Source organism: Idiotropiscis lumnitzeri, chromosome 10, assembly GCF_059441095.1.
Source record: "Idiotropiscis lumnitzeri isolate Australia: NSW breed Sydney's pygmy pipehorse chromosome 10, RoL_Ilum_1.0, whole genome shotgun sequence".
NCBI classification, from domain to species: Eukaryota; Metazoa; Chordata; class Actinopteri; order Syngnathiformes; family Syngnathidae; genus Idiotropiscis; species Idiotropiscis lumnitzeri.
Genome location: NC_142400.1, coordinates 2,499,620 through 2,521,716, shown reverse-complemented (window position 1 = coordinate 2,521,716; position 22,097 = coordinate 2,499,620). Strand labels below are relative to the sequence as shown.

At 41.2% G+C, this 22,097-nt stretch overlaps 2 protein-coding genes across 2 annotated transcripts; both read right to left on the bottom strand.

Annotated features, from left to right (window-relative positions):
• Positions 1–467: 467 nt before the first annotated feature.
• LOC148328589 (beta-1,4-galactosyltransferase 3) lies at positions 468–6,300 on the bottom strand. Its single transcript, XM_088306384.1, has 6 exons — positions 5,737–6,300; positions 4,517–4,752; positions 4,048–4,235; positions 3,311–3,433; positions 3,120–3,224; positions 468–2,563 (listed from the first exon to the last, which is right to left on the bottom strand). The coding sequence occupies exons 1-6, from the start codon at positions 6,008–6,010 to the stop codon at positions 2,347–2,349; spliced, it is 1,143 nt and encodes a 380-aa protein (XP_088162510.1). The 5' UTR covers positions 6,011–6,300; the 3' UTR covers positions 468–2,346.
• A 7,955-nt stretch (positions 6,301–14,255) lies between these two features.
• psmc4 (proteasome 26S subunit, ATPase 4) lies at positions 14,256–19,066 on the bottom strand. Its single transcript, XM_088307462.1, has 11 exons — positions 18,940–19,066; positions 17,915–18,013; positions 17,260–17,446; positions 16,788–16,934; positions 16,522–16,631; positions 16,342–16,435; positions 15,734–15,901; positions 15,554–15,630; positions 15,129–15,297; positions 14,726–14,781; positions 14,256–14,630 (listed from the first exon to the last, which is right to left on the bottom strand). The coding sequence occupies exons 1-11, from the start codon at positions 18,970–18,972 to the stop codon at positions 14,517–14,519; spliced, it is 1,254 nt and encodes a 417-aa protein (XP_088163588.1). The 5' UTR covers positions 18,973–19,066; the 3' UTR covers positions 14,256–14,516.
• Positions 19,067–22,097: the final 3,031 nt, after the last annotated feature.

Sequence of the window (22,097 nt, the reverse complement as noted above, 5' to 3'; positions counted from 1 at the left end):
ACAGTCTCAAACTACATACTGTGATCCCATCTAGTGGTGGTCGGTGGAATTACACACAAAGTAGACAAACTGACCTAAATAATTACAGCACAAAAAATAAATAAATAAATCATACACCAACTAGTGAGACCGCAAACCCGAAACTCTCGTTGCATCGGTTTTATTAAACAGGGAAGTCCAAATTTAAAATTGTGCACCTTGAGTGTAACACCACATTGTGCCACGACATGCCAGGCAGTAGCAAAATCAACTGGAAGCCATGCACAAAGCCGAGATAAGTTTTAGATACTTTTGTGGGTTTTGTGTAGCTACTGTCAAATAATTCTGTAACGTATGATTATATTTTAAATATAATGAGCACCTTGTGAGTCTTCAGCGAAAAGTGCGAAATAAAATATATTCATTCACTAAACTTGTTTGACAATCGTGCCCCCCCCTCATTCAATGATTAGAGCCCAGAGAAGGCAATCACTTGAATAATCAATTTATTACAGATTTTAAGGCCACTCGAGTGCGCTGAACATGCACACTCCTTCTCACACACACCCACCAGAAGAAAACGCTAACAGAACCCCAGTTCGGTACTAACCTGCGACATCACCAAAACAAACAAAAAGCAAAACGGCAACATAAAAAGTTGACACAAACCAAAAATCGGGACACCTTTTTTTTTTTTTTTTTTTACAGCGCATTGACCTGCTAACATGCACAGTGGCTCCAATATTCTGCCAAGGCCAAATCAATTGATCACGATTGCACAGAGTGGTCTTCTTGACAAAGAGCGGACTTGTGAATTGAACTAAAGATGGATATTAAAAAAAAATATTTGTGTACAAGCAGGCCAAAAGTGGCATGCGTTGTTACTCGTTAGACACAGTGCACTGAATTGTCTTAAAAGTGAGGACAAGGAACGTACTCGTGCACGGACCTTCAGCTGGATATCGAGGAAATGGACTAAATGCTCAAAGAACTTTCCATCATAGCTGGTATACGTGCTCCAGTTCTGCCAAATTTTCTTTGGTTGGCGGCTTCCTGAGACGCTGATTACAACGTTGTGGATTAAGATGACAATGATCTTGCGTAAGAACACAAGTGAATGTTTGATGTGTATGCTTGCTGGAGGTAAAGGCAAAGAGCGGACATTTACTGCATGAAAGGAAGGAGACGTGCAGCATTTGTCGTAGTCAGGTGCAAAGTTTTTTTTTCCCCCTAATCAGAAAATATACACATTATTTCAATATTTAGTTTGCATTCGTGAAATTTAAATATTGTATGTGATTGGAGAAGCATTTTTTTTTCCTTCCATGTTCATAAAAAAAAAAGTAAAGAAAAAAAAAAACATCCTTCAGAGGCAAAAAAGTGAAATGAAATTATTCATACTCATTCTGATTTCTGTGTTAAAAAGGTATCACAAGAGAAATGAGGAACGCAACTTTTCATTATTCATGAAATATAGACATTTTCTCACATTCCCTTCAGGGATCAACACTGGCACAATGACAAAATAATTTGTATTAGGCATATGGATGAAAAATATACATTTTTAATTATTAAGGTAACTCATCCACAGATATACATTTTATAGGTTTAATTTTAGCATGCCATTTGAAGCTACTTCAAGGCATTAAAAAAAATTATATTGGGTGATGAAATTATTTCTGAATGAATATCGCTTTAATTTTATATTATTTGCGTTCGCAAATTTCATTCAAATTCTTTAAATGTATTTTATTTTTGGAATTAAATCAGATTTGGGTTTGTTGTTTTTTTTTTTGTGGTACCAACTAAATATGGACATTATAAAATGTCAAATAAAATAAATTAGAGAAGATGTGCGCAAAATATTGCAGAAAACTTCTGATATGTATCATTTCAAAATGATTCCTCAACTGAAGAAAGCAATATTTTGTAACCTTTGGCCGTCATCTTGTCATACCCATCGACCACAAAAAGTCAAATATGAAGGCTTGTGGGTTTAACTATTACTTTTGAAAATGAAAAGTGAAACTACTGCAGAGCGTGCGACAATATGCTCATGACTGATCATCTCGAAAAGGACTAAACTGGCTCGTATTTGTTGACTGGAGTAGCATCATACGCCCGATAAACATAACTAACAATAAAAAGTCAAGTGAAGGCGCATCGATATCGGAAGAAAGGATCGAGCAGATATTGGAAGGCATCGGGAGGTGTGAGCAGCGAGCATGTGGCAGTGGCGTCAATAAACTCACAGAGTCCAACACGACACAGGAAGCTGATAGTTTTTTTTTCTTCTTCAAAATATGTGCCAAGTCACGAGGATGAATAAGGCCCAAAAGAAAAAAAAAAAAAAAAAGTGATGACTGACTATTTCTCAGTTTTCAGACTGGCCTTGGCGGCGGCCTTGGCGGAGATCGGGACGGTGGGCTGTGGCGGCGGCGGCACGTGCAGCCCATCCTCGGTGCCGATGTAGACGGTGATGTTGGTGTAGAGCGGGAGGTACTCGCGCGACAAAACTTCGTATTCTGCCGTGTTCATACCGTCCAGCTTCCACGTCTGGCGCGTCTTGGCCAGCATGTTGAACCTGGACACACACGGCACAAATAAGAATCCAATTTTAAAAAAAATTATTAATTAAAACATTTTTGGGGTGAAATACATTATGATTTTGATTTATTAAAAAAAATTATAATAATAAATTAATACATTGTTAAAATGAAATGTGCCGAAAAAAATTGCAATTCAATTAAATGAAAAAAATCATAAATAGCAGTATTTAGCTACATTAAATTTTTACACCTGAATATGAATGAATTAAAACTTGAAAAATATACTAAGTCAAAATGAATTAAACCTTTTTGTGTTAGTTCTGTTAAAAAGACAAAATTTAATACAAAATGTATTAAATACAAAATGATTAATTAGAAATTATTATTTTTTTTTTTTAAAAAGGCAAAATACCATGAACAAAATAAAAATATTAAACCAATGCACAAAATAAGATGAAAAATTTATGCCAAGAGTACAAGCATTATTAATTAATTCCAAATGTAAAACATTCTCAATCACAAAATGTTCAAACAATCTCCTTGCATGTAACTTCATTTTTTTGAAAAATTAAATCTTCCAATTTGTCGTACCTCTTTGGGTTGACATCGTTGCCTTTGTCCAGCTTGTGTTTGATCATCTTGTAACGGCCCACCTTCAGGGACGGACGCGCGATGGACATTCCCGCCAGAGACACTCTAGAAAGACAAGCGCACTCGTCACGTCACGTCACCCTCCGACTGTGAACATGTTCGTCACCGTCCTCTTTTGAAAGGTTTCTCACCTGACTCCGATGTCGTCGTCCTCGCCGCCCCAGCCCCAGTAGTTGTTGGGAAAGCCGTTTATTTTGAGGTAGTGGAGAGGCGTGAGAGCCGACACTCCTCCGAAGTACATTTGATACGGAAGCCTGCAAGAAGGGTGCCACACAAAAAGAGGACTTCATTATTCAACAGAGAGTAAATTGCTGAACCGTGGTCGAAAAACTTCCAAAGTTTCAGAAAAATCCACCCCCATTTCACGGACAACCTCGCTACTGCCCATTCCAAAATTGGTCTATGGATTGACAAGTGAAGCAGTACAAAACATTTTTCAGCCATTTCCAACTGCTCGTTTCTAAACCACATCTAGGTTGGACTGAATTAAAAATCCATTGCGTCGGAAAAAAAAAAAATCTCAAAATTGCTAAAATAGCCATTAATAAGGCACACAAAATGAAAAAATTGCTGTATTGAATTAAAATGTTTCCATGTAGGCAAGGAAAAGCATGGTGCCCAACATTGACCCTTGAGGCACACCAAATGTGACCTCAAGTTGTGAATTAGATTTTCCGAATCACAAATTGTTTCCACCCATAAAGGTACTCCTGAAACCAATCAAGCAATTAAGCAGCATTTCAATAAGACTTAGCATATGCAGAAACTTAATCAGACGCACAAAACGCTTGACAAATATCCAAGTCAAAGACGGCAACACATGCCGCAATCAGCAGAAACGACATTTGTGTGAAGGGCGGAGACTCACTTGTAGCCAAACTTGTCCATGGCAATGGCGGCGTGCTTGGGGTTGCTTTCGCACACGTATGTGTTGCGGTCATCCTCGGGGATGAGGTCCACATCGTGGAAGAACAGGCAGTCCCAGTCCTCTTCACGCATGGCCTCTCGGAAGCCGGCGTTCATCAGCTTGGCCCGGTTGAACGTGTAGTTGCCCGCCTGCACAGGAGACACAAACCGAAACAGCCGACATCACGGGAGGATAAGCATCTGTCGATGACACGTTGCTACACGTTCACAAGATGGCGAACGACCAGAAAGGCACGACTATTATTGTTTGACAGACATTATAAAGCTGCTATATTTATGCCCAAGAGCAGGAAGACAAAGTGCCAGCCACATTTGCTCCTCGCCACCAGCCTGCGTTCCTGCTGTCACATTTACGACTATTAAGAAGAGCGGCCATCGGGCTTGTTGAGCTCGCGCGCAACCCGACTGACCTGGTGAATGACATAGATGGCGTAGTTGAGCTGCTGGCGCTGCAGGAAGGGGTGCAAATGGTAAAGAAGGAACTTGAGGTGGTTCTCGCGGTTGCGGTGCGGGATGACCACGGCCGTGCGGTGGCGCGCCTCGCAATTGGGCGGCCGGTAGCGCCCGCCGCGTTCCACCAGCGGGTTTTTGCGTCGCACCTCAGCCAGCTTGAGGCCTGACGGGAAGCTGACGTGGATCGGCCCGCCTGAAATGAGGGGGAGAAAATGATCAAGTGGTTGGATCCAAAGCTCAACATATTCCGCCCATGTTTAAAGTCCACAAATTGAGGAAGAAATTTTGAAACATCCCAGGATAGATCTCACGTAGTCAGCTAACCTGGTCCGACGACACACTTCAAAGCACTTACAAGAATTTGTTCTGATAAGGAATTTGAATTGCGCCAAATCCTAACCGCATTTCAAGCCAACTTTGGCATCTGCAAAGTTTCCTCTGGGCGAGACGTACTTCCAGGTAGTTGACCTTTTGTGTGACATCCCAAAAGGAAAAAGTCATTTTGCAAAGAGCAAACATGAGCAAGGATCAGGATGTTGAAAGTTGTGTGTGACAAGTGCGGGGCAGCATAGAGTTAACGTTAAACATGCAGGAAGTCAAACAAAAGGAAATATGAATCATGACCTCGTTAAAAAGAGCCAAAAGTGTTTTGCACCTTGACACATTTTTTACTGAAAAGAAACCTGAAAGTGTTGAAAACATGTTTCTTCTGAAAGCAGGAATTTCAGGTCCAATTTTGATGAATGAAGTCAATTATTTGGGCAAAAATCATTTTTCACGTGAGGCTTGAGCTAAAACTGGACAAAATAAACACCTGTCCTTTTTTTTTTTTTTTAAACTTTAACGCGACGATTTGCATGAGCAGCACGAGTCGGATGAAAGCAGAGGTTTACTGTAATTTCCGGACTATAAAGCGCACCTGCATTAAAAAAAAACGCAGCAGTTCTAAAAAATTTGAAAAGATTAAAAAAAAAAAAACATTTAATTAATTAAAAAATATAAATAAAAATCTAGATTTATTTAGCATATTTTCTGAACTATTGAGCGCATCAACGAGTGAAAGAAAAATCCACAAAAAAGGCGCACGGTTCAAAATCGAGGAAAAAACTAGCGGCTTATAGTCCGGAAAATACGGTATTTTCACACAACAGAACACACCAAAATCGTCGGCACTTACGTAAGAGAGGAGACGTCCTGGGACAATAGTAGACCTCTCCTCCGTTGTTCTGCGCCTTGGATTGGTGCGACAGATTCGTGTACACGTCGCTTGGGGGCACGTCGGCGGCCGTGTGGTTCCGAGCCGGCGCCCCGGCGGGGTCCAACTGGCGGAAGATGCGAATGAAGTAGTTGACCCTCTTCTGGTAGCCTTCCCGGGACAGCAGCGCCATGACAACCAGCTGGATGCCCAGGAACATGAATAGGTAACGCCATTTGGACTGCAGCGTGACCATGGTGCGACGGCTGCGAGGCTCGGGTGCCAAAGTCAGCGCCCTATCTCAGCGGTCGAGGAGTGGTGAGGTGGAGGATTTTCAGCTATTTGATGGTCATGTCAAAAATGGATCCTGTTGTAAAGTCAAAGAGTTGAAAAATAATCATAAAAAGTAAAAAAAGGCACTTTTGGTGGGCTTTCACGCTATGAGACCACCAAACAGACGAAGGGCAAAAATATTCCAAAGAAGGACAGAAGAATTCAATCATTCCTCCATTGTTCAGTGCATTCCTCGGTGCGGCTTAAGTTTGTTCCAAAAACGGGCTCGGGGTCCAATCTCTGACAAGCAAAAAGGGACGACGCTGGTGACACATGATGTGCTTTTCACCCCCTGCTGAATTTCATGTCCATCCGCAGGTCCGACGGACGTCTTCCTGCCTTTTGCCAACTTCACGCCGTCTCCCGACGTCCCTCGCGTCGTTGGCTGAGCGACTCGACGCTAACGACAACAGTCGCCATGACAAAAGAGGGAGCGTTTGCAGTCAGTACACTTGAGCGGGATTACAAGGCCGCTGCCCACCTCAGCGCCTGACTGGCAAAGGAGACGGCAAGGGTGGGGTGTGGGATTTGTCTGCGTGTTTCCTGGGAGGAGGGGGGGGGGTTGTTTAGTCCACGGGGGTTTCTGTGAACAAGAAGAGATTCGCTCCGCTATTGTTCCATAGTGACAAAGTGCAGCGGGGTAATGGCAACCAGTTCTACTGGGTGGACAGGAAACGGGTCGCTCATAAACTGGAAAAAACAAACAAACAAACAAACAAAAAAACAAGAATGTTTCAGTTTAATTTAGTGCCAGGGATGAGCAGAGTCAAATTTCCAAAATCAATTCGATTCGATACACAAAGGCCCGATTCAATCAAGAATTTCTCAGAAGAACCAACGCTGCAATTAGTACAAACTTTTTGCTGCAACTCGGTGCAATTAGTAAAAATATGAATATTGACTTGACAATGCCGTTTAATTAATCATGTGCGTTTTATTTAACACGACCTGATCAAAACAACAAATACATCAGTCTTCACGCTCGCCTTCCGCCATTTTGTTTGGATACGCTACTTCCACGGTATGACAGGATCTCACGTGACGTGTGAAGTCATGTATATTAATGACCAAAAAGACATTATGAAAAGTATCGATGGTTTTATCAAGCGATGTCGGGATATGAGAAGGAAAATTGTTTAAAATCAAGATATCTTTTTTTTTTTGTCTTTATCGTTGAGGAGGCATGAGTGCAATGAATGAGCCTGATGACAATCCCTTAAAAAAGAAAAAAAAAATTCAATACTAAAGCCTTTCTACATTCTGATCTTACTTTAAAGTTTTTATTGCCAAAAAAATTTAATTGTTTAATCTCTTTTTATGCATCATTATGTTCCTATTTACGTTATTTATCTAAACATTTTAGACGTTGTGATTTCGCAATTTTTTTTGCCGACTGTTATCATCCCATCAGAATCTAACAACATCACACGTCTCCTCTGACATCTTGAAAATTGTAACCAGCGGCATTTTTTAACGCAATTCCAGTCATTCCCTTTTTTTTTTTTTTGTGGTCAACGCCTATGGCTGTGAAATGATTATGCCGCATGCTCACCTCCTCCCTTTAGTGCCTCAACTAACATTGCGCAGGCCGTGTCAAATGTCATTTTAGTAGATGTGCTGCAGGCTGCTCAAAAACGGACGATGGGCCACAAAATGGCACCTGCACCGCAATTTGGACATCTTGGGCTCAACTGTTAAAGTCAGCCTCTCTCTCTCTCTCTCCTTTTTTTTTTTTTTTTAAATGATTTCCCCTGATCACGATAAAAACAATGAGCAATTGTGCAAAGACTCAACAAAGTGATTGTGTTTGTTTACACGGGGAGCCGCACAGCACAGTCGGACGGACAGGCCTGACTAATCGCAACGGGTACAGATGCTCACCCCTCGACGGTCCGGCTCGCCACTTAGCGGATGCGGCCCAACTCGGCGGATGACGACTTGGCTGCTGTTGCCGGAGAGTCAATTAGCGCTCGTTAAAAGGAGGCAGCCTCACGCAACTAATCCTAATCCCGTTTGAGCTTGTCAGACGTTTCAGAGGAAGGGGGCGGGCGGGGGTGTTGCGGAACCAACGACAGAATTTTTCACATAAGATGCATCAAGCAAAAAAAAACGCAGTATGAGTTGCAATGGAAGATCCGGCAGGCGTTTTTTTTTTTTTGTCGTTTTAAACACACAACCAAGGAAAGCGCCGAACACAGTAATCCATCGCGATAATGTTGAACGAGGGTAAGAAATAGGGCTGTCAAAATTAAGGCGTTAACTCTGGGGCCTTGCAAAATAACACTGCTGAAGTGTTGTGCTCGTGGGCACAACTAAATGTATTTTAAGTTTAGAAAAATGTTTCGAAGAAAAACGTCTTGAAATCGTATTCAAGGATCAAAGAATCATAAAATAGACTTCATTTTTGGTGATTTTACATTAATTCCAAGATATTCAAGTAAATATCTGTTAGAAGGTTCACAAAAAAATTGTGGTAGGAAATTTTGATTTATCGCAATTTTTTTTTTTTTTTTTTTGCGATTTAGTTACCGAAATGCTGGACAGCACTGGTTAATTAAAAAAAATAAATAAATCACATATATGATTGATATCAAAATCATGATTAATAAACACGATGATTCTATTCTAAAACATTTTAATTGCCAGATTAGTTATACAATTGAAAAAATGACAAAAAAAAAACAAGAAAACTGAAAATCAAAAATGTAATCGAAGCTTGAGTGAATCGTTACATTATTATGTCACGTTTTATTACCTAGCTTTATCGATGCCAACTTTATACGTTCCCACGCATGAAAAAAAAAAAACGACCGTTGCAAAACGTGCGACAAAGCAGGAAAACACAAAACAACTCATTTAATTAAGGAAGACGCTTACGCAATAAACGTCATGCCCTCTTCCAATCGAATTCAGATGCTTTTCTTTTCCAAAAAGTCAACGCGACCCAACAGGTCCACTGAAAAATGGGAATTTCCAAAGATATCATTCCACAAGAAGAAAGAATTGTATTCAAGTGTTCGACAAAACACTTTGCAAGTCAGACGAGGTGGAAGAGAACGCTGCGTGCTTTTGGCTTCATTGTCCTTCCTGCTCACATCGCCTTCCTTTCCACCGAACCAAAACAAAGCACCAGCATGACTTCCAACAAAAACGCTCCGCCCTCACCTCTCGTGTGAGACTTCCTTGATAACGACACGCTCTTAAACACATGGCAGCTAGCACGCATTTTTCTCCGTGCCCGCGGGTCATTAATATTATATGTAGTAAATGTATGTCCGCATGCAGACTTACACACATGAGTGGACGTGAGAGGGGCGCTTGGGTTAAATATAGATCATCATGGAGGGACAAGAGCAGCGTCGCTATTCACATCTCAAAAGGGATGACATAATGCGCGGGACTCACTCTGGGGGGAAAACAGACCATGAAAAGGCAACGAGGGAGTTTAATTAGGTGGACGTGAGGGTCCACAGATCAGAAAGGCGGCATCTGGAGTGCAATTTATTGGGTGGAAACTTCAAAATTTACCAGATTTGCCGGATTATAAGCCGCTACTTTTTTCCTTGATTTTTAACAAAGCAGCTAATACAACAGTGAAGCCTTTCTGTGGATTTTTTTTTCCACCACTGGGGGCGCCCTATAGTTCGTTCAGAAAATACGCTAAATAAATCGATTTTTTTTTTTCCAACATGGAAAACTGCGGTTTATAGTCTGGTGCGGCTTGTATTTCGTCTCCCCCCCCTTATTTATTTATTTATTTATTTTATTTATTTCCCCCCTCCCTAAAAAAAATACAAATAATAAAAAATAAAAAGTTGTGGCAGTTTATATACAGGTGCGCTAAAGACTGGAAAATACGGTACAACTTTGCTCTCCTAAAAATATGAGACTACATTCTTGCAAAATAGCGCAATCAATCCTGAAATTAAAGGGATTTTAATCTTGAAAAAAAAAAAAAATTCCCTCGAAAATACAGGACTTTATTTTAGAAGTGCAACTTTTAATCAAAATTAATTTCAAAAATACTAAATATGACTATTTTTCCTCAAAAACAAACAATTTTCCCCTCATCTGATTACAATTTAAATCAAGCATTGCAAATTCTTTCGGATTTTAAAGCAAATGTTCATCTCAAAGTCGCGTTGAGCAAACAGGTCTTGCGCAATAGCCCAATTTGAATTTCAGGAGAACATCGCACAAATACGGAAAGCCTTCTGGACACAACAGAGTGAAAGGCAAATTCACATTCAGAGTGCGTGCGAGTGAAATGCAACATGCAAACACGAGCCGGGGGTGGTGAAGCGGGACGGCAGAACAAACGCGTGCCAGCATCCCCGCCATGGCAACCCATCCTGAGCCCGGCCCATTTATTATGGGCGCAGCTGGTACACCGCGATCTCTCGAGGGGTCCCATCCACCGGGACGACCACACTAGAACACAAAAAACTGCAGCGGCTTGCGCAGTTCGCGACAACAACCATGACTTTTCACAACAACAAAGCACAAACCGAAGATATAAACCAATGTTTTATGAAACATTTGGACATTGTTCTCCATGACAGGGAAAAGAAAGAGAACATTTGAAATTATAATTTAATTTGAATTAAATTATGCACTTTATCTAATTCCACGTTCCAATAGAGTGGCATGTCAGAGTTTTCCCAACCTCAGACCAGGAAAAGCACAGTTGAACACCACTTTCAACAATTGACAAGATTACAAACATATTGATCCTTATTTATGATCAGATTAATTTTGTTGTTGGACAATTTTGCAGAAGACAATGTGATTTGTACTGACTGTATTGTATGAAGATACACCGCTATCGCCTAGCGTGAAGTTATGTATGAAAGGCTTCGACGATAAAATATTCCCTTATTTATATAAATAAAGGAAAATAAAATATGAAGGAAGGTTTTCTCTAGGTCAAAATGTGTTGTGATGAACCTGAACAACAACAACAAAAAACAGTATCAGAGTCAGCCCACTTTAGTTTACATTTGTATCTGAAAGGCTTTGAACTGGGATAATCTGAGTGAGATGGATCAGATTTCCCACAAATCCCGGAATGCAGAATAAAAGCGTGCCATTTAAAAAAAAAGAAGAGAGAAAGAGAAAAAAAATATAGTCATAATATTATGACTATATACAAAAGATCACAGAATTTTTTTTTTAATTTCCCCAGAAAAGAGACCTTAAATCTGTTTCCAAAAATCAAAAACGTTTTTTTTTAAACTCTATTTCAACCTAAATCCGCAAACTATGTCACTGTCCTTTTTTTAACCGCATTGTGTACACAATACAAGTCTATTATATTGCAAATTTCACAACAGCTGGAGCTGCATCAAAGCGCTTCCCGTAAAATGAAATATAAATTAAGGGGAAATTAGAACGCAAATTAAAACACGAACAGCAGAACAATACACGAATCCAATTACGGAATTCTGAAGCAATGTTGATCCAATCTCAACTAAATTTGAACCCGTATGACATCAGTTAGAGAAATGCACGGACATCCGTGACGTGCCAAAAGTTGTTTTTTTGCATATTTATTGTTCTGACTTCCAGGTGTATGTGCAACTTTTGAGATGTGGATCTTCTGTCGTCCTTAAGAAGCCATTTAATGTAAATGAGCATTTAACGAAAGAAGACACCATTTTTAAACCACCAATGTTGACCATCTCATGCTGGAAAAAAAAAACTCTTCCTCGCAAACTTATCCTCAACTAACCCCTCGGCACTTTAATTTGGCCGTTCATCTTACAAACACTCAAATTTGACCATGCCAAAAAAAGTTTTGTTATCGTCCACTAGCTTCTAAGCTAAGAACAATGCACGTGCCACTTTTTAAAAAAAAAAAACACAACTTGTGCTGTTTTTACGCGGTATTTGTCGCACATCCAAAACTGTTTTGGCCTCACTTATTCGTATTACGGCTTAAAATTATTTTTTTATTCGGGAAAAATGGACTAAGTCCGTTAAACCCAAGCGGTAACCGAACAAAAACACAACCGCCCTTCGGGGTTCCAGCTGCGGGGAGCCGAGTCGAGCCGAGTCGTAGCGGAGTTAGCTTGTAGCTCAGCTAAGCTAAATTAGCAGCTGTTCCTCCCCGCCCGCCAAGCGTCAATTCTCACTTGAAATGCTTACCTCGGAGGGAGGTCGACGGGGCCCGGACACGAGTCCATGGATGACGGATGGTGGCTATTCCCCTCCGGAAAAATGAGCTCGCTCCGTGCCGGTGATATGTTTTAGAAGTTGACGCGGTCCGAGCGAGCGGAGGGCGCGCAGCCGCCAGAGATTCACACTGACAAGGCTAAATAATGCTGATGAGGAGAGGCGGCTGGAGGGTCGCCTGGTTGCTTCCTCCTCCCCTTTTAATCACACATCCTCTTACGTGGATTTGTTTTTTCTGTTGGATAAACTCGTGATTTAGTCGAATATTTGGGTGAAGTGGATGTTTAAGTGGAAAGAACTGTAAATAAGGTGTTGGAGTCTCGAAAATAAGTCAGCAGTAAAGTGGAAAATCAAGTTTATTGTGGTTCTCCATGTGCAGTTCAAGAGCAAAGTTAAAGTGGGAAAAGTCACAATCTTTTTGACATTTGATTTTGGAAAGGCAAGAAAAGTTTAAAAAGTCTACTATAACTTGTAGAATACAATCCAACTTTATTTACATAGCGCATTTCACAACATCTGGAGCCGAAACAAAGGGTTTTTCATATGTTGTAATATAAAATAGCAGGAAATTAGAACACAAATTAAAACACATGAACAATAGATACCAGAGAACAACAAACTGCGACAGTCTCGTATTGAGTCGAAAGCTAAAGAATAAAAACGCGTCTTCAAACGAGTTTTAAAGGTGGACAGAGAGGGGGCTTGCCTAACATTCAATGGAAGACCATTTCATAAGGAAGGACCGGTTTTGTGCCAAAGGGCAACTGAAAAGGTGCAAAAAATATGAGAAATAATGAGAAAGTGTCTTTTTTTGTTCTGACTGTTTGGAACAAGCAGAAGACGAAGCGTGTTTCGGCTCTCCTTTTAAGCTTCGTGAGTTGTCCAACATGCGGTGCCGCTCGCCGTGGTGGGGGCGCATGGACACGGAAGAGGTCCGCCACTGTTCCCGCGGTTCAACATTTTCAATTTGATCTTATTCATTCACTCAAGCCCAATCGCCACGCAAACATTTTATGTTAATTCTGAACAAATGAGAAGCTCAGTTTATTTTTCTTGTCAATGATTCACTTAATTATTACATATTCACGAAAACTCACGATGCAACTTTAATCGCTTTCAATGGCTCGTCAGTATTAGGGTAAATTTTATTTATTTTGTTAAATAATTCTTCACTTATTAGACATATAGTGTACAAACCATAACTTCTTGAACTTTGATCGCATTCAGTCACATATGTGCTCTCACCATATGTCAACATTACAAGAGAATTTCTTATCATTGACAAAGTTATTACGTTTGTATCCCCCCCCACCTCCTCTTTTAAATTACAGTTCACCTTTTAGACATACAAACACTGTAGTTCCTTGCACTTTGATCCCGTTGCTTGACCCAAGTCTTTTCATCCTGTGTCAACATTTGGGGAGGACTTCCATGACATGTTTGAATTTGTTTGTTTTGTGTCATTTGTCTACTCTCATTCAAGTGACATTGAATCCCTTCAAAAACACTGCATAATTATAAAGATATTATCATTGCAAATTTACCAACACTGTAGTTTCTAAACCTAATTCATGTTTGCATAGAGCTAGATTAAAAAAAATCCATTAATTGATGTGACTTTTTTTTTCTTTTCATAGCTCTTTATTGATTCATAAAACCGTAAATTGATTCAAGAAATATTTTACGTTACTAAATATTGATTGCACTTTAAGGCAAATACTACACGGAACTCTTCACTGAATCGAAACGCAATCAAAGTGAATCACGAATCGAATCGATCCCTTGTGAATCGAATCCAATCAAATTAGGAAATCTTAAAAGATACCAACCAGGTGAGTTAACACTACATATCAAAATTTGGGGTGGAATTCTTGACTAGGACATCTTGAAATTATTTAATTTAGTTCTTAAAAAAAAAAATGAAATTTTTTTTCATCAATTTTGAAAAGCAAAAAAATGAGTTAGTTGCAAAATTATACAAAGACAAGATCACATTTTATGGAAAAAAATCTTTAATGGATATTTTAGTCATATACTTGTATACAGATGCTACACGACTGATGGTAAACCTATTTTTTTTTTTTTCATGAACCATAATAGTGTCTGTACAGAAAAAAAAAAAAAAAACAACACACTTACTCTGGCACACGAGGCTCATTATTAGGCCTTGTGCCGCAGTGACTTAATTCAGTCCGAGAGAAAACAAAAATGCAAATGACACATGGGAGCTACAGACAAACGCTTTCCCACCCTCTCTACTTGTAGAACTCGTGCTCCTGCTCGTCCTTTTTGATGACCGTCTTGTAGGCCTTCTCGAAGTCTTTGGCCAGGACGATGTAGCGATTCTCACGGACGGCCAACATGCCGGCCTTGAGATGGGGAACAAAGAAATCAATATTGATACCGATAGCGCAAGACAAAAGTTTGTGGTTGCCAACGGCGATCAGGTTGCTCGGCCACTCACCTCCTGGCAGATGGAGTTGATGTCAGCTCCGGAGATCTTGTCTGGTCGGGCCACGTCTGGAGAACCGGTTAAGCAGGCAAGCAATCTTCTTTACATAACAACATGGCGTCACGGCCACTTTGATCCGATTTACTAACTCATCTTTAATTTTTTTTTCTTTTATAGTATGCTTACCATTGACAACCTTCAATTTCCTATTTTTTTTTTTTTAAACGGATGTCCTAGACCTACAACAAGCTCCACTTCCTGTTCAATGGTCATCACATTTCTTCTCTTGTGGGATTTATATGACCATTTTCGAGCCAATCGAAATTGTTTCTCCCGAAAAATGTTGAAGCCCTCAACCAATCATTTAAAACTGACAATGAACACGTCATAAAAATGTTGCCAGGACTAAAGATACAATCCTCGAGGTCCACCTCCTCGGAGAGGTTCATTTTGCTGGTGATGGTGGAGAAGATGAGACGCTTCTGCCGACGGTCGGGCAGCGGGAACTCGATCTTTCGGTCCAAGCGGCCGGGACGCAGCAGGGCCGGGTCCAACGTATCGGCTCTGTTGGTGGCCATGATCACCTGGCATCGTGAGAGTGCAACATTCGACATAAGCAGTACATGAGAACAGAGTTGTGCATTTGAATCCCATTTGTTTAACAAGTGGGAGCAGAGCTGGAGGTTAACAAGTCACTTTGTGGATAAAGAAACGCTTCTATGCTCGATTGGCAAAACAGAATTGGATTTTAGCATTTCTGACAGAGATAGTACAGCCATGGGGGAATTAGTTCAGAGTTTCTTCAGAATGCGTGCCTGCCGGGGGGCGTATTTGGCTCACCTTAACATTGACGTTCTGATCAAAACCGTCCATCTGATTAAGCAGCTCCAGTAAAATTCTCTGCACTTCTCGGTCAGCTACGGAGAGAAGACGACACCATGAGGGTATGTCTTTCCACCGGCGGTCGCCAACTACCGGGCCCACGGACGACAACCCCAATTGACAATTGTGTCGTCGTACCGCCGGTCTGAGCGTCGAATCGCTTGGTGGCGATGGCGTCTATCTCGTCAATGAAGATGATGGCGGGCGCGTTCTCCTTGGCCAGGCGGAAGACGTCGCGCACCATGCGGGGGCCCTCGCCCAGGTACTTCTGCACAAACTCTGAGCCCACGACGCGGATGAACGCCGCTGCAGGTGCAGGCGAGAAGACGGGATTAACACAGAGACTGAAATAAAAGACGAGTTATGGGACAAACTGTGCACGTCTGCCACAAGACTCAACAATAAGACCGATTATCGGGCAGATATTTAGCATTTCGCCGATTATCTTGTTTGTTTTTTTTTTTAGCTTTCAAGGCCGACAAAATGAAAAGCCGGTTTATTTTGGGTCACTCTCTCTCTGCTGTGCTGGTGGCCCTGCCTGCAGAAGCAGATTGGCCCGTCCACAGCACCATCTGATTGGTTACTTGGGCAGCCAATCAGCAGTAAGCTGCCTGTTTGCTTTTTCACCTCGAGCCACACGCACTACAGGAGGCAACAGACTGCCCAATTTTTTTTATAATGTCAGTCTACTACAACTCACAACTAACAGAAAACTATGTCGATGTCGACATCATGCGTGGGCACACCTGTTGTGTGGTGGGCCACAGCCTTGGCCAACATGGTCTTGCCGCATCCTGGAGGTCCATACATGAGGACTCCTCGGGGTGGGTCGATGCCAATCTGTGTGACGGAGAGAAAAGACGTGGTAGGTTTCGTGATGTTGCCGTTAAAACATCCGACTGGTGAGGTGCATGTTTGTGTGTGACCTGCTTATAGAGCTCAAAGTGTGTGAGTGGAAGCTCCACCGCCTCCCTGACTTCCTGCTTTTGGATGTCCATGCCTCCGATGTCGGCGTACATCACGTCAGGTTTCTGGTCTGTAGTCGGCACAAACGCAGCAAAAAGGACAAAATAGTGACCGCTTGTAGCCAATTAAACGCTTTTATTGGGGTAGGTTTCTGCCTCCTTTTGGAGATAATCACTTACAGCCACAAGGCCAATTTTTGGGTTCAACTTCCTGTTGGTTCCAATACCTGAGGTGAGCATCATGATGCTGCTGTCGGCTTCGGGGGGGAGCACGTCCACGAGGGCGTTGCTGTGTTTGTGCAGCGCCACCGAGGCGTTGGGTTTCAGCAACTCCCGGTCGATGGTGCTCAGGATGCGCACGTAGTAGTTGGACCCTGGAAGGAGGCGAGGTGATTGGATGGCGGCAGGGACAAGAGTCAAGCGAAAAAGACCACAATGGTGGAGGGGGGGGTCATTACGCATTTAAAACCATGGCTGGCGTTATTTATAATTTAAATGCATGCATGCTTAGGTGTCTCTGAACAGACTCCTGTTGTGATAAAGAATTCATGTATAGAATGTTTGTAACAGCGGTGGTGACTTCATTTATTTTTAACACAAAATCAAAACATATAGAAACACTTGACTACAAAATTGTTTGTTTTGTTTTTTAGCCAGTGGACGAAACCCACCCCCATGCGCCCCGCCTTTGCGTTCTACCTGTAGTGGAGCCAACGATGGCCGTGTTCTGGTCGACGGCTTCCAGGAACTGCCCGATAACGAGCGGGATGCTCTGTATTCTCTTCACCTCCTCCTGCGCGTGCAGGAACTCCTTCTTCAAGTTCTTCTGCTCATCCTTGATGTATTCCTCCTGCACCTCCAGGAACTCCAGCTCCTGCTGCAGCTTCTGCAAACGCACCAATGAGTGAAGAAAACATTTTAAAAAACGGACATTTTGTTTAACGTCTACCTACTCTTAATTCTCCATACACACTTAGAATGTTCTGCGTCAATCTCGAGCTAGGCCGAGAATATCCTCTAAATATTTTTTACCAATTGAAAATGATTAATATCATTTGATTCATCCGTAGTTTGTAAATCACTGAAAAAGCATACTTGGACAGAGTGTCAGGGGAATAATTTGGAGGTTACCCTCATTTAAATCGGTAAGAAAAGAGTGGTTCGGCCCAGGTCAACAAAACTTGTGTGTTTTGAAAGCCTGGTGTTTATTTACATTCAATTTGGGCATCTGTTCCGTCACTGTAATGACAGCCATATTAAATAGGTGTCACTTGTACTTGGAACTAAGAAAAAAAACAGATATAGGTGTTAAGCAAGAATTGGGCACCAGCCTAAGATGGATGACTTCTCTGACCTTGTATCTGCTGTAAAGATCCTCCAGGTCCTCTGGTTCTGGTGCCAGGAAGGACAGACCGGTCTGAGGTCGGGAGTTCAAGATCGCTGGCATTTCCTCCTGTCAATGAAAAAACACAAAGGAACAAATACTTTTTCCATCTTTTTTTTTTTAAATGCTTGTCCTCATTGGGGTTCAAGGTGAGCTGGAGCCAATCCCAGTTGACATAGGATGAGAGGCAAGGTATGATAATGGACTGCGAGCCAATTCTGCCATTGCCGAATATCTAAAATGTACCTTTAATAACGTCCCTGTTTACAATAACTTTGAGAATAGGGGCAAGATGAATAACTTATTTTCACATCATTTGTAAAGAAAAAAATGTGTATTCAATCACGTGGAGGTTGATATAAGTAAATATCGGAGGGAAAATTGTGCTTGTTTAGTATCAGAGAAGAATTAAAACTAAAGGTACATAACTTGTTTTGAATAAATGCATTGTCATTGGCTTTTTCTGAAAGGGGTAAAACACGAGCAATGGGAAAACCAAAGGCTATGTCATCCAGCTTCGGATCTAACGAGTACTTCTTAAAACAAACTAAACCAGAAATCGGTGCTAAAATTGAACATTTATGCCCATGCTAAACGATCTGAGAAATGCGAAGAGTGGCTTTGCCAGCTGATATCAAGACCAGTTTAACAGCGTGGAAAATTAACAAGTTGTCTTTTTTCGACTTATCAACTAACAAATACAATTTGAAATCGATTAATCGCAAATGTTTCACGATTTGTTCGTGTAACTATATTAACGTAGAACGGTCTATTAGCACCATGCTAAAGCTAGCGGCTAACTTGCGTGACAGCGATGGGCCAGAATGAATAGGCAGCTTTACGTTTTGGACGTTGTTCACGAACTGTGAGGCAATGAAAGCAGTCTAGAAAACACAAACGGAATTCAAATAATAAACCCGTTAACTTAAGTCATAAAGCCACCGCAGCAGGGTTCATGTAAGCACAATACAAGATACAAAGTGGCAAATTCATACCGGGCTCTTCTCAACAACCATGGTATCGTCCATGTTGGATTCTGCAGTGGATTGGCGGCGTGACGTAATACGTCAACGTAATGGGGACTTGTGGGTAATGTCGTTTTGTAAAGTCACGAAAAACACGCAACAAAACAAACCATGGTGCAAACATAAGACTATCTGATGGACTTTTAAAATACATTATTATTTATAATTGTTTATACAGAGAGACGTCTGAATTAAATATAACTAACCAAACGTCATTAACATTTGCTGATTTCTTTTATATACCCTAATTTTTCTAGTGTTTAGTTGTGTCATCGTGTTATCGTCATTTTATCATTTTATAAAATCTAGGTCTACCCGTTTTAAGAGGAATTTTCATTACTACAATAATTATTGATACATTACTACCCTCTAGCCGTTATTGTGTAGAATTACACGGGGAAAGCATGTGTTTTAGTTGGACGATTTGGTCCGAAATAACGTTTTATTTAAGAGGGCAAACGAAGGAAAAATTCAACGTAATCTGCTTTTAAAAATTAGATTTTACAGACAGACAGAAATCCCAGCATCTTGTATTGCAGACGGAATAACCAATGAAGACGTACAGGTCAGATGGTTAAAATGCTAAGCGTTTAAAAAAAGTCATATTAAAAAGCAGATTCAAAGATGCGGAAAATAAAGTAAAAACTCAGACACTTTATAAGGCCTTAAAAGTTGTTGTAACACGAGACAGTCAGAATATTTACAGGGAATACTTCCAAAACAAAAACACGAGGAAGTCGTAGAACTCGTGAGATGGCCATCACTCTGCTGTTGCCTTGACAACGCCTTGAAACCTTTCCATCATCATCCTCCTCCTCCTCCACGTTGCATCACATCACCCACATCAAGCGCCCCCCCCACATTCCCAAAGACAGATCAGCACAGCATCAGCATCCCTCCACACGGTCACGTCATGTCCGCTATCGAGCCTCCTGATCTTGAGCGTCCTCGACTATGCCGTCCCGAAGCTGTCTTCTTTTTCTTTTCACTGACTTCCATTTGAAAACGCCCGATGATGCTTCGCACGGAAACTCCGGCATTAACTAATGCGGACGACATGGGACCACCTCTGGATCATCGCAAGTGAGAATTTTGCTTCGCAGATATTTTGACAGCGAGGTGAATTATTTAAAATGAATTGAAATCTCATTTGAGCCACTTGGAGAAATGTGTCTGACTTTCAGGAACCTCTTGAAACTGAAGTGTGTACCCCTGCTTATTCAAATTTGCAGACTTTTTGGGCGGAGGGAGGAACCTATTTTCCGTTTTTTGTTGAAGAACTCACTTATTCATTCTTTTGTGCTTTGATGATTTTTTTTTTGCTGACTGTAAGATGGGCTGAGGATAGTTAATCAGTTTGTGTATTTATAATCATGTTTTTATACACTCATTCATGTTTAAACACACACACATAGACACTTACTTGTTATTTTAGCACACACGCACACAGACACTGTATCCTGATGATGTGTATAGTTAAATTGACCTTTACACTGTGAGTTGTGATTCTCTGCCTGCTAGAGTTACTGATGATTAGTTATTGATGTTTTCTGTCTTCTGTTGATTAGTTTAGTCTAAAACAGACCACCATTGTTAATTAATCTCCTGTATTCTGGTGATTTAGTTTAGGCTAAACAGACCTTCATTGTATTCTAATTTCATGTGATTCTTGAGTCAAACTAATAAAAGCCGAGCCGGTGAGAAGAGGGGGGGAGGAGTTGCATGGGGCGGCCGCGAGCAGGCTGCTCGCGGCCTCTCTGTCCCACTCTTTTCCCCCGCCGGCGAGGAAAATGAACAACGGTGTCTGGTTCCTCCTGGCCATTCAGCTAGCGTTTTATTTCGGCCGTTACATTTAGTAAGTTATTTCAGTAAGCCCTCCCAAAATGGGCATTTAAACCTGACATTTATTTGGTGGAGAATGCGGGCAACCGCACTCGGACGGGCGTCGTCTCGGATCCTTGGACGCCATAGAATCTGACGTCAGCGCTTCAACATTGAGAAAGCGAGGCATCCAAGTTCCTGCGACGGCGCACCGCCCGGATGCCGGTTGCCGATCGGACAAGGCTGACCCAGGAGCAACCAGGTATTGTTTTCAAATTATTTTGTGCCACCATTTTAAAATTTAAAATAATAAGGAATTCGTAAGGGGTGATTTTTGTGAGTAAGGAAGCGCGCGCCGGCCGTTTTGCAGTAGTTCGGTCGAAAAGAAAATAAACTGGATCGTGCTCGTCTAAGGAGTTATAGAAAAATAATTAGGCCATAACTCATCGCGCTGAAGGGAAGCTGGACTTCTCGGGAGGCTGGATCTCCCCTACGGAGGGCACGGTAGTATAAAAGAACGTTCTGAGGTACGTCTAAACCACGATCGTGTTGTTTAGGGAGTTACAAAAAGAAGAAATTAGGTCGTAACTCGTTCAAACCGACATCACGGTAGCATCGATTAAAAGTTCCTCGGTGTCGATAAATAGAGAAATTATCGACGACTTAGAGGTCTACTCACAATTTCACATTGAAATTTAGGGAATAATAAGGCATTATTTTCGGTGGTTTTTATTTGAATTTTTATTTTGGTAAGCAGACTGCTTGTTTGACTGAGACGTGTGTGCGTGAATTGTGGCGCTGTGCAGCTGTGTGTGTGTGAGAACGAAAAGCGTGTGTGTGTGAGGTGAGTGAAAGTAACAAACGTCATACAATCACAGATGGATCAAAAGGTAGAAAAAGAGTTGTAAGCAAAGTAGTGAGAAAAGAATTTGCAGAGAAAGAAAGTCAGACGTGGAATGATAATTTTGCTTGTGAATGTTTGCGAAAAACTATGCAAAGTGAGTGAATGGTGTGATTGGGGATTAGAAATACCATTTGGTATTTTATCCCATGTAATACAGTAAGTGTTATAAACAGAAAATTTGAGTTGCTGTCCTACTGATGAGAAACCAGTTTTTAGAACGCCCTAGGTGTTGACAAACTGGACCAAATTTTCTAAAATGGGGATACTAGGTAGTAAAATAAAACCCAGGAATATGCTGCAGTGTAAGGATTGGACGCATGTGAAAAAAATAGGATCTTAATAAAATAAAATAAAAATTTGGGTTAAATGGAAAATTAAATAAATTTTATATAAATTCGGAGGT

Coding starts and splice junctions, on each gene's coding strand:
- LOC148328589 (XM_088306384.1), bottom strand. CDS start 6,010: ATGGTCACGCTGCAGTCCAAATGGCGTTACCTATTCATGTTCCTGGGC. Junction 4,236..4,516: donor CCATCTATGTCATTCACCAG/GTCAGTCGGGTT, acceptor TCTCCTGTGCAG/GCGGGCAACTACACGTTCAA. Junction 3,225..3,310: donor GACGACGACATCGGAGTCAG/GTGAGAAACCTT, acceptor TTGTCTTTCTAG/AGTGTCTCTGGCGGGAATGT.
- psmc4 (XM_088307462.1), bottom strand. CDS start 18,972: ATGGACGATACCATGGTTGTTGAGAAGAGCCCG. Junction 15,631..15,733: donor ATTCGACGCTCAGACCGGCG/GTACGACGACAC, acceptor TTCTCTCCGTAG/CTGACCGAGAAGTGCAGAGA. Junction 14,782..15,128: donor GGAGGTGGACCTCGAGGATT/GTATCTTTAGTC, acceptor CCGGTTCTCCAG/ACGTGGCCCGACCAGACAAG.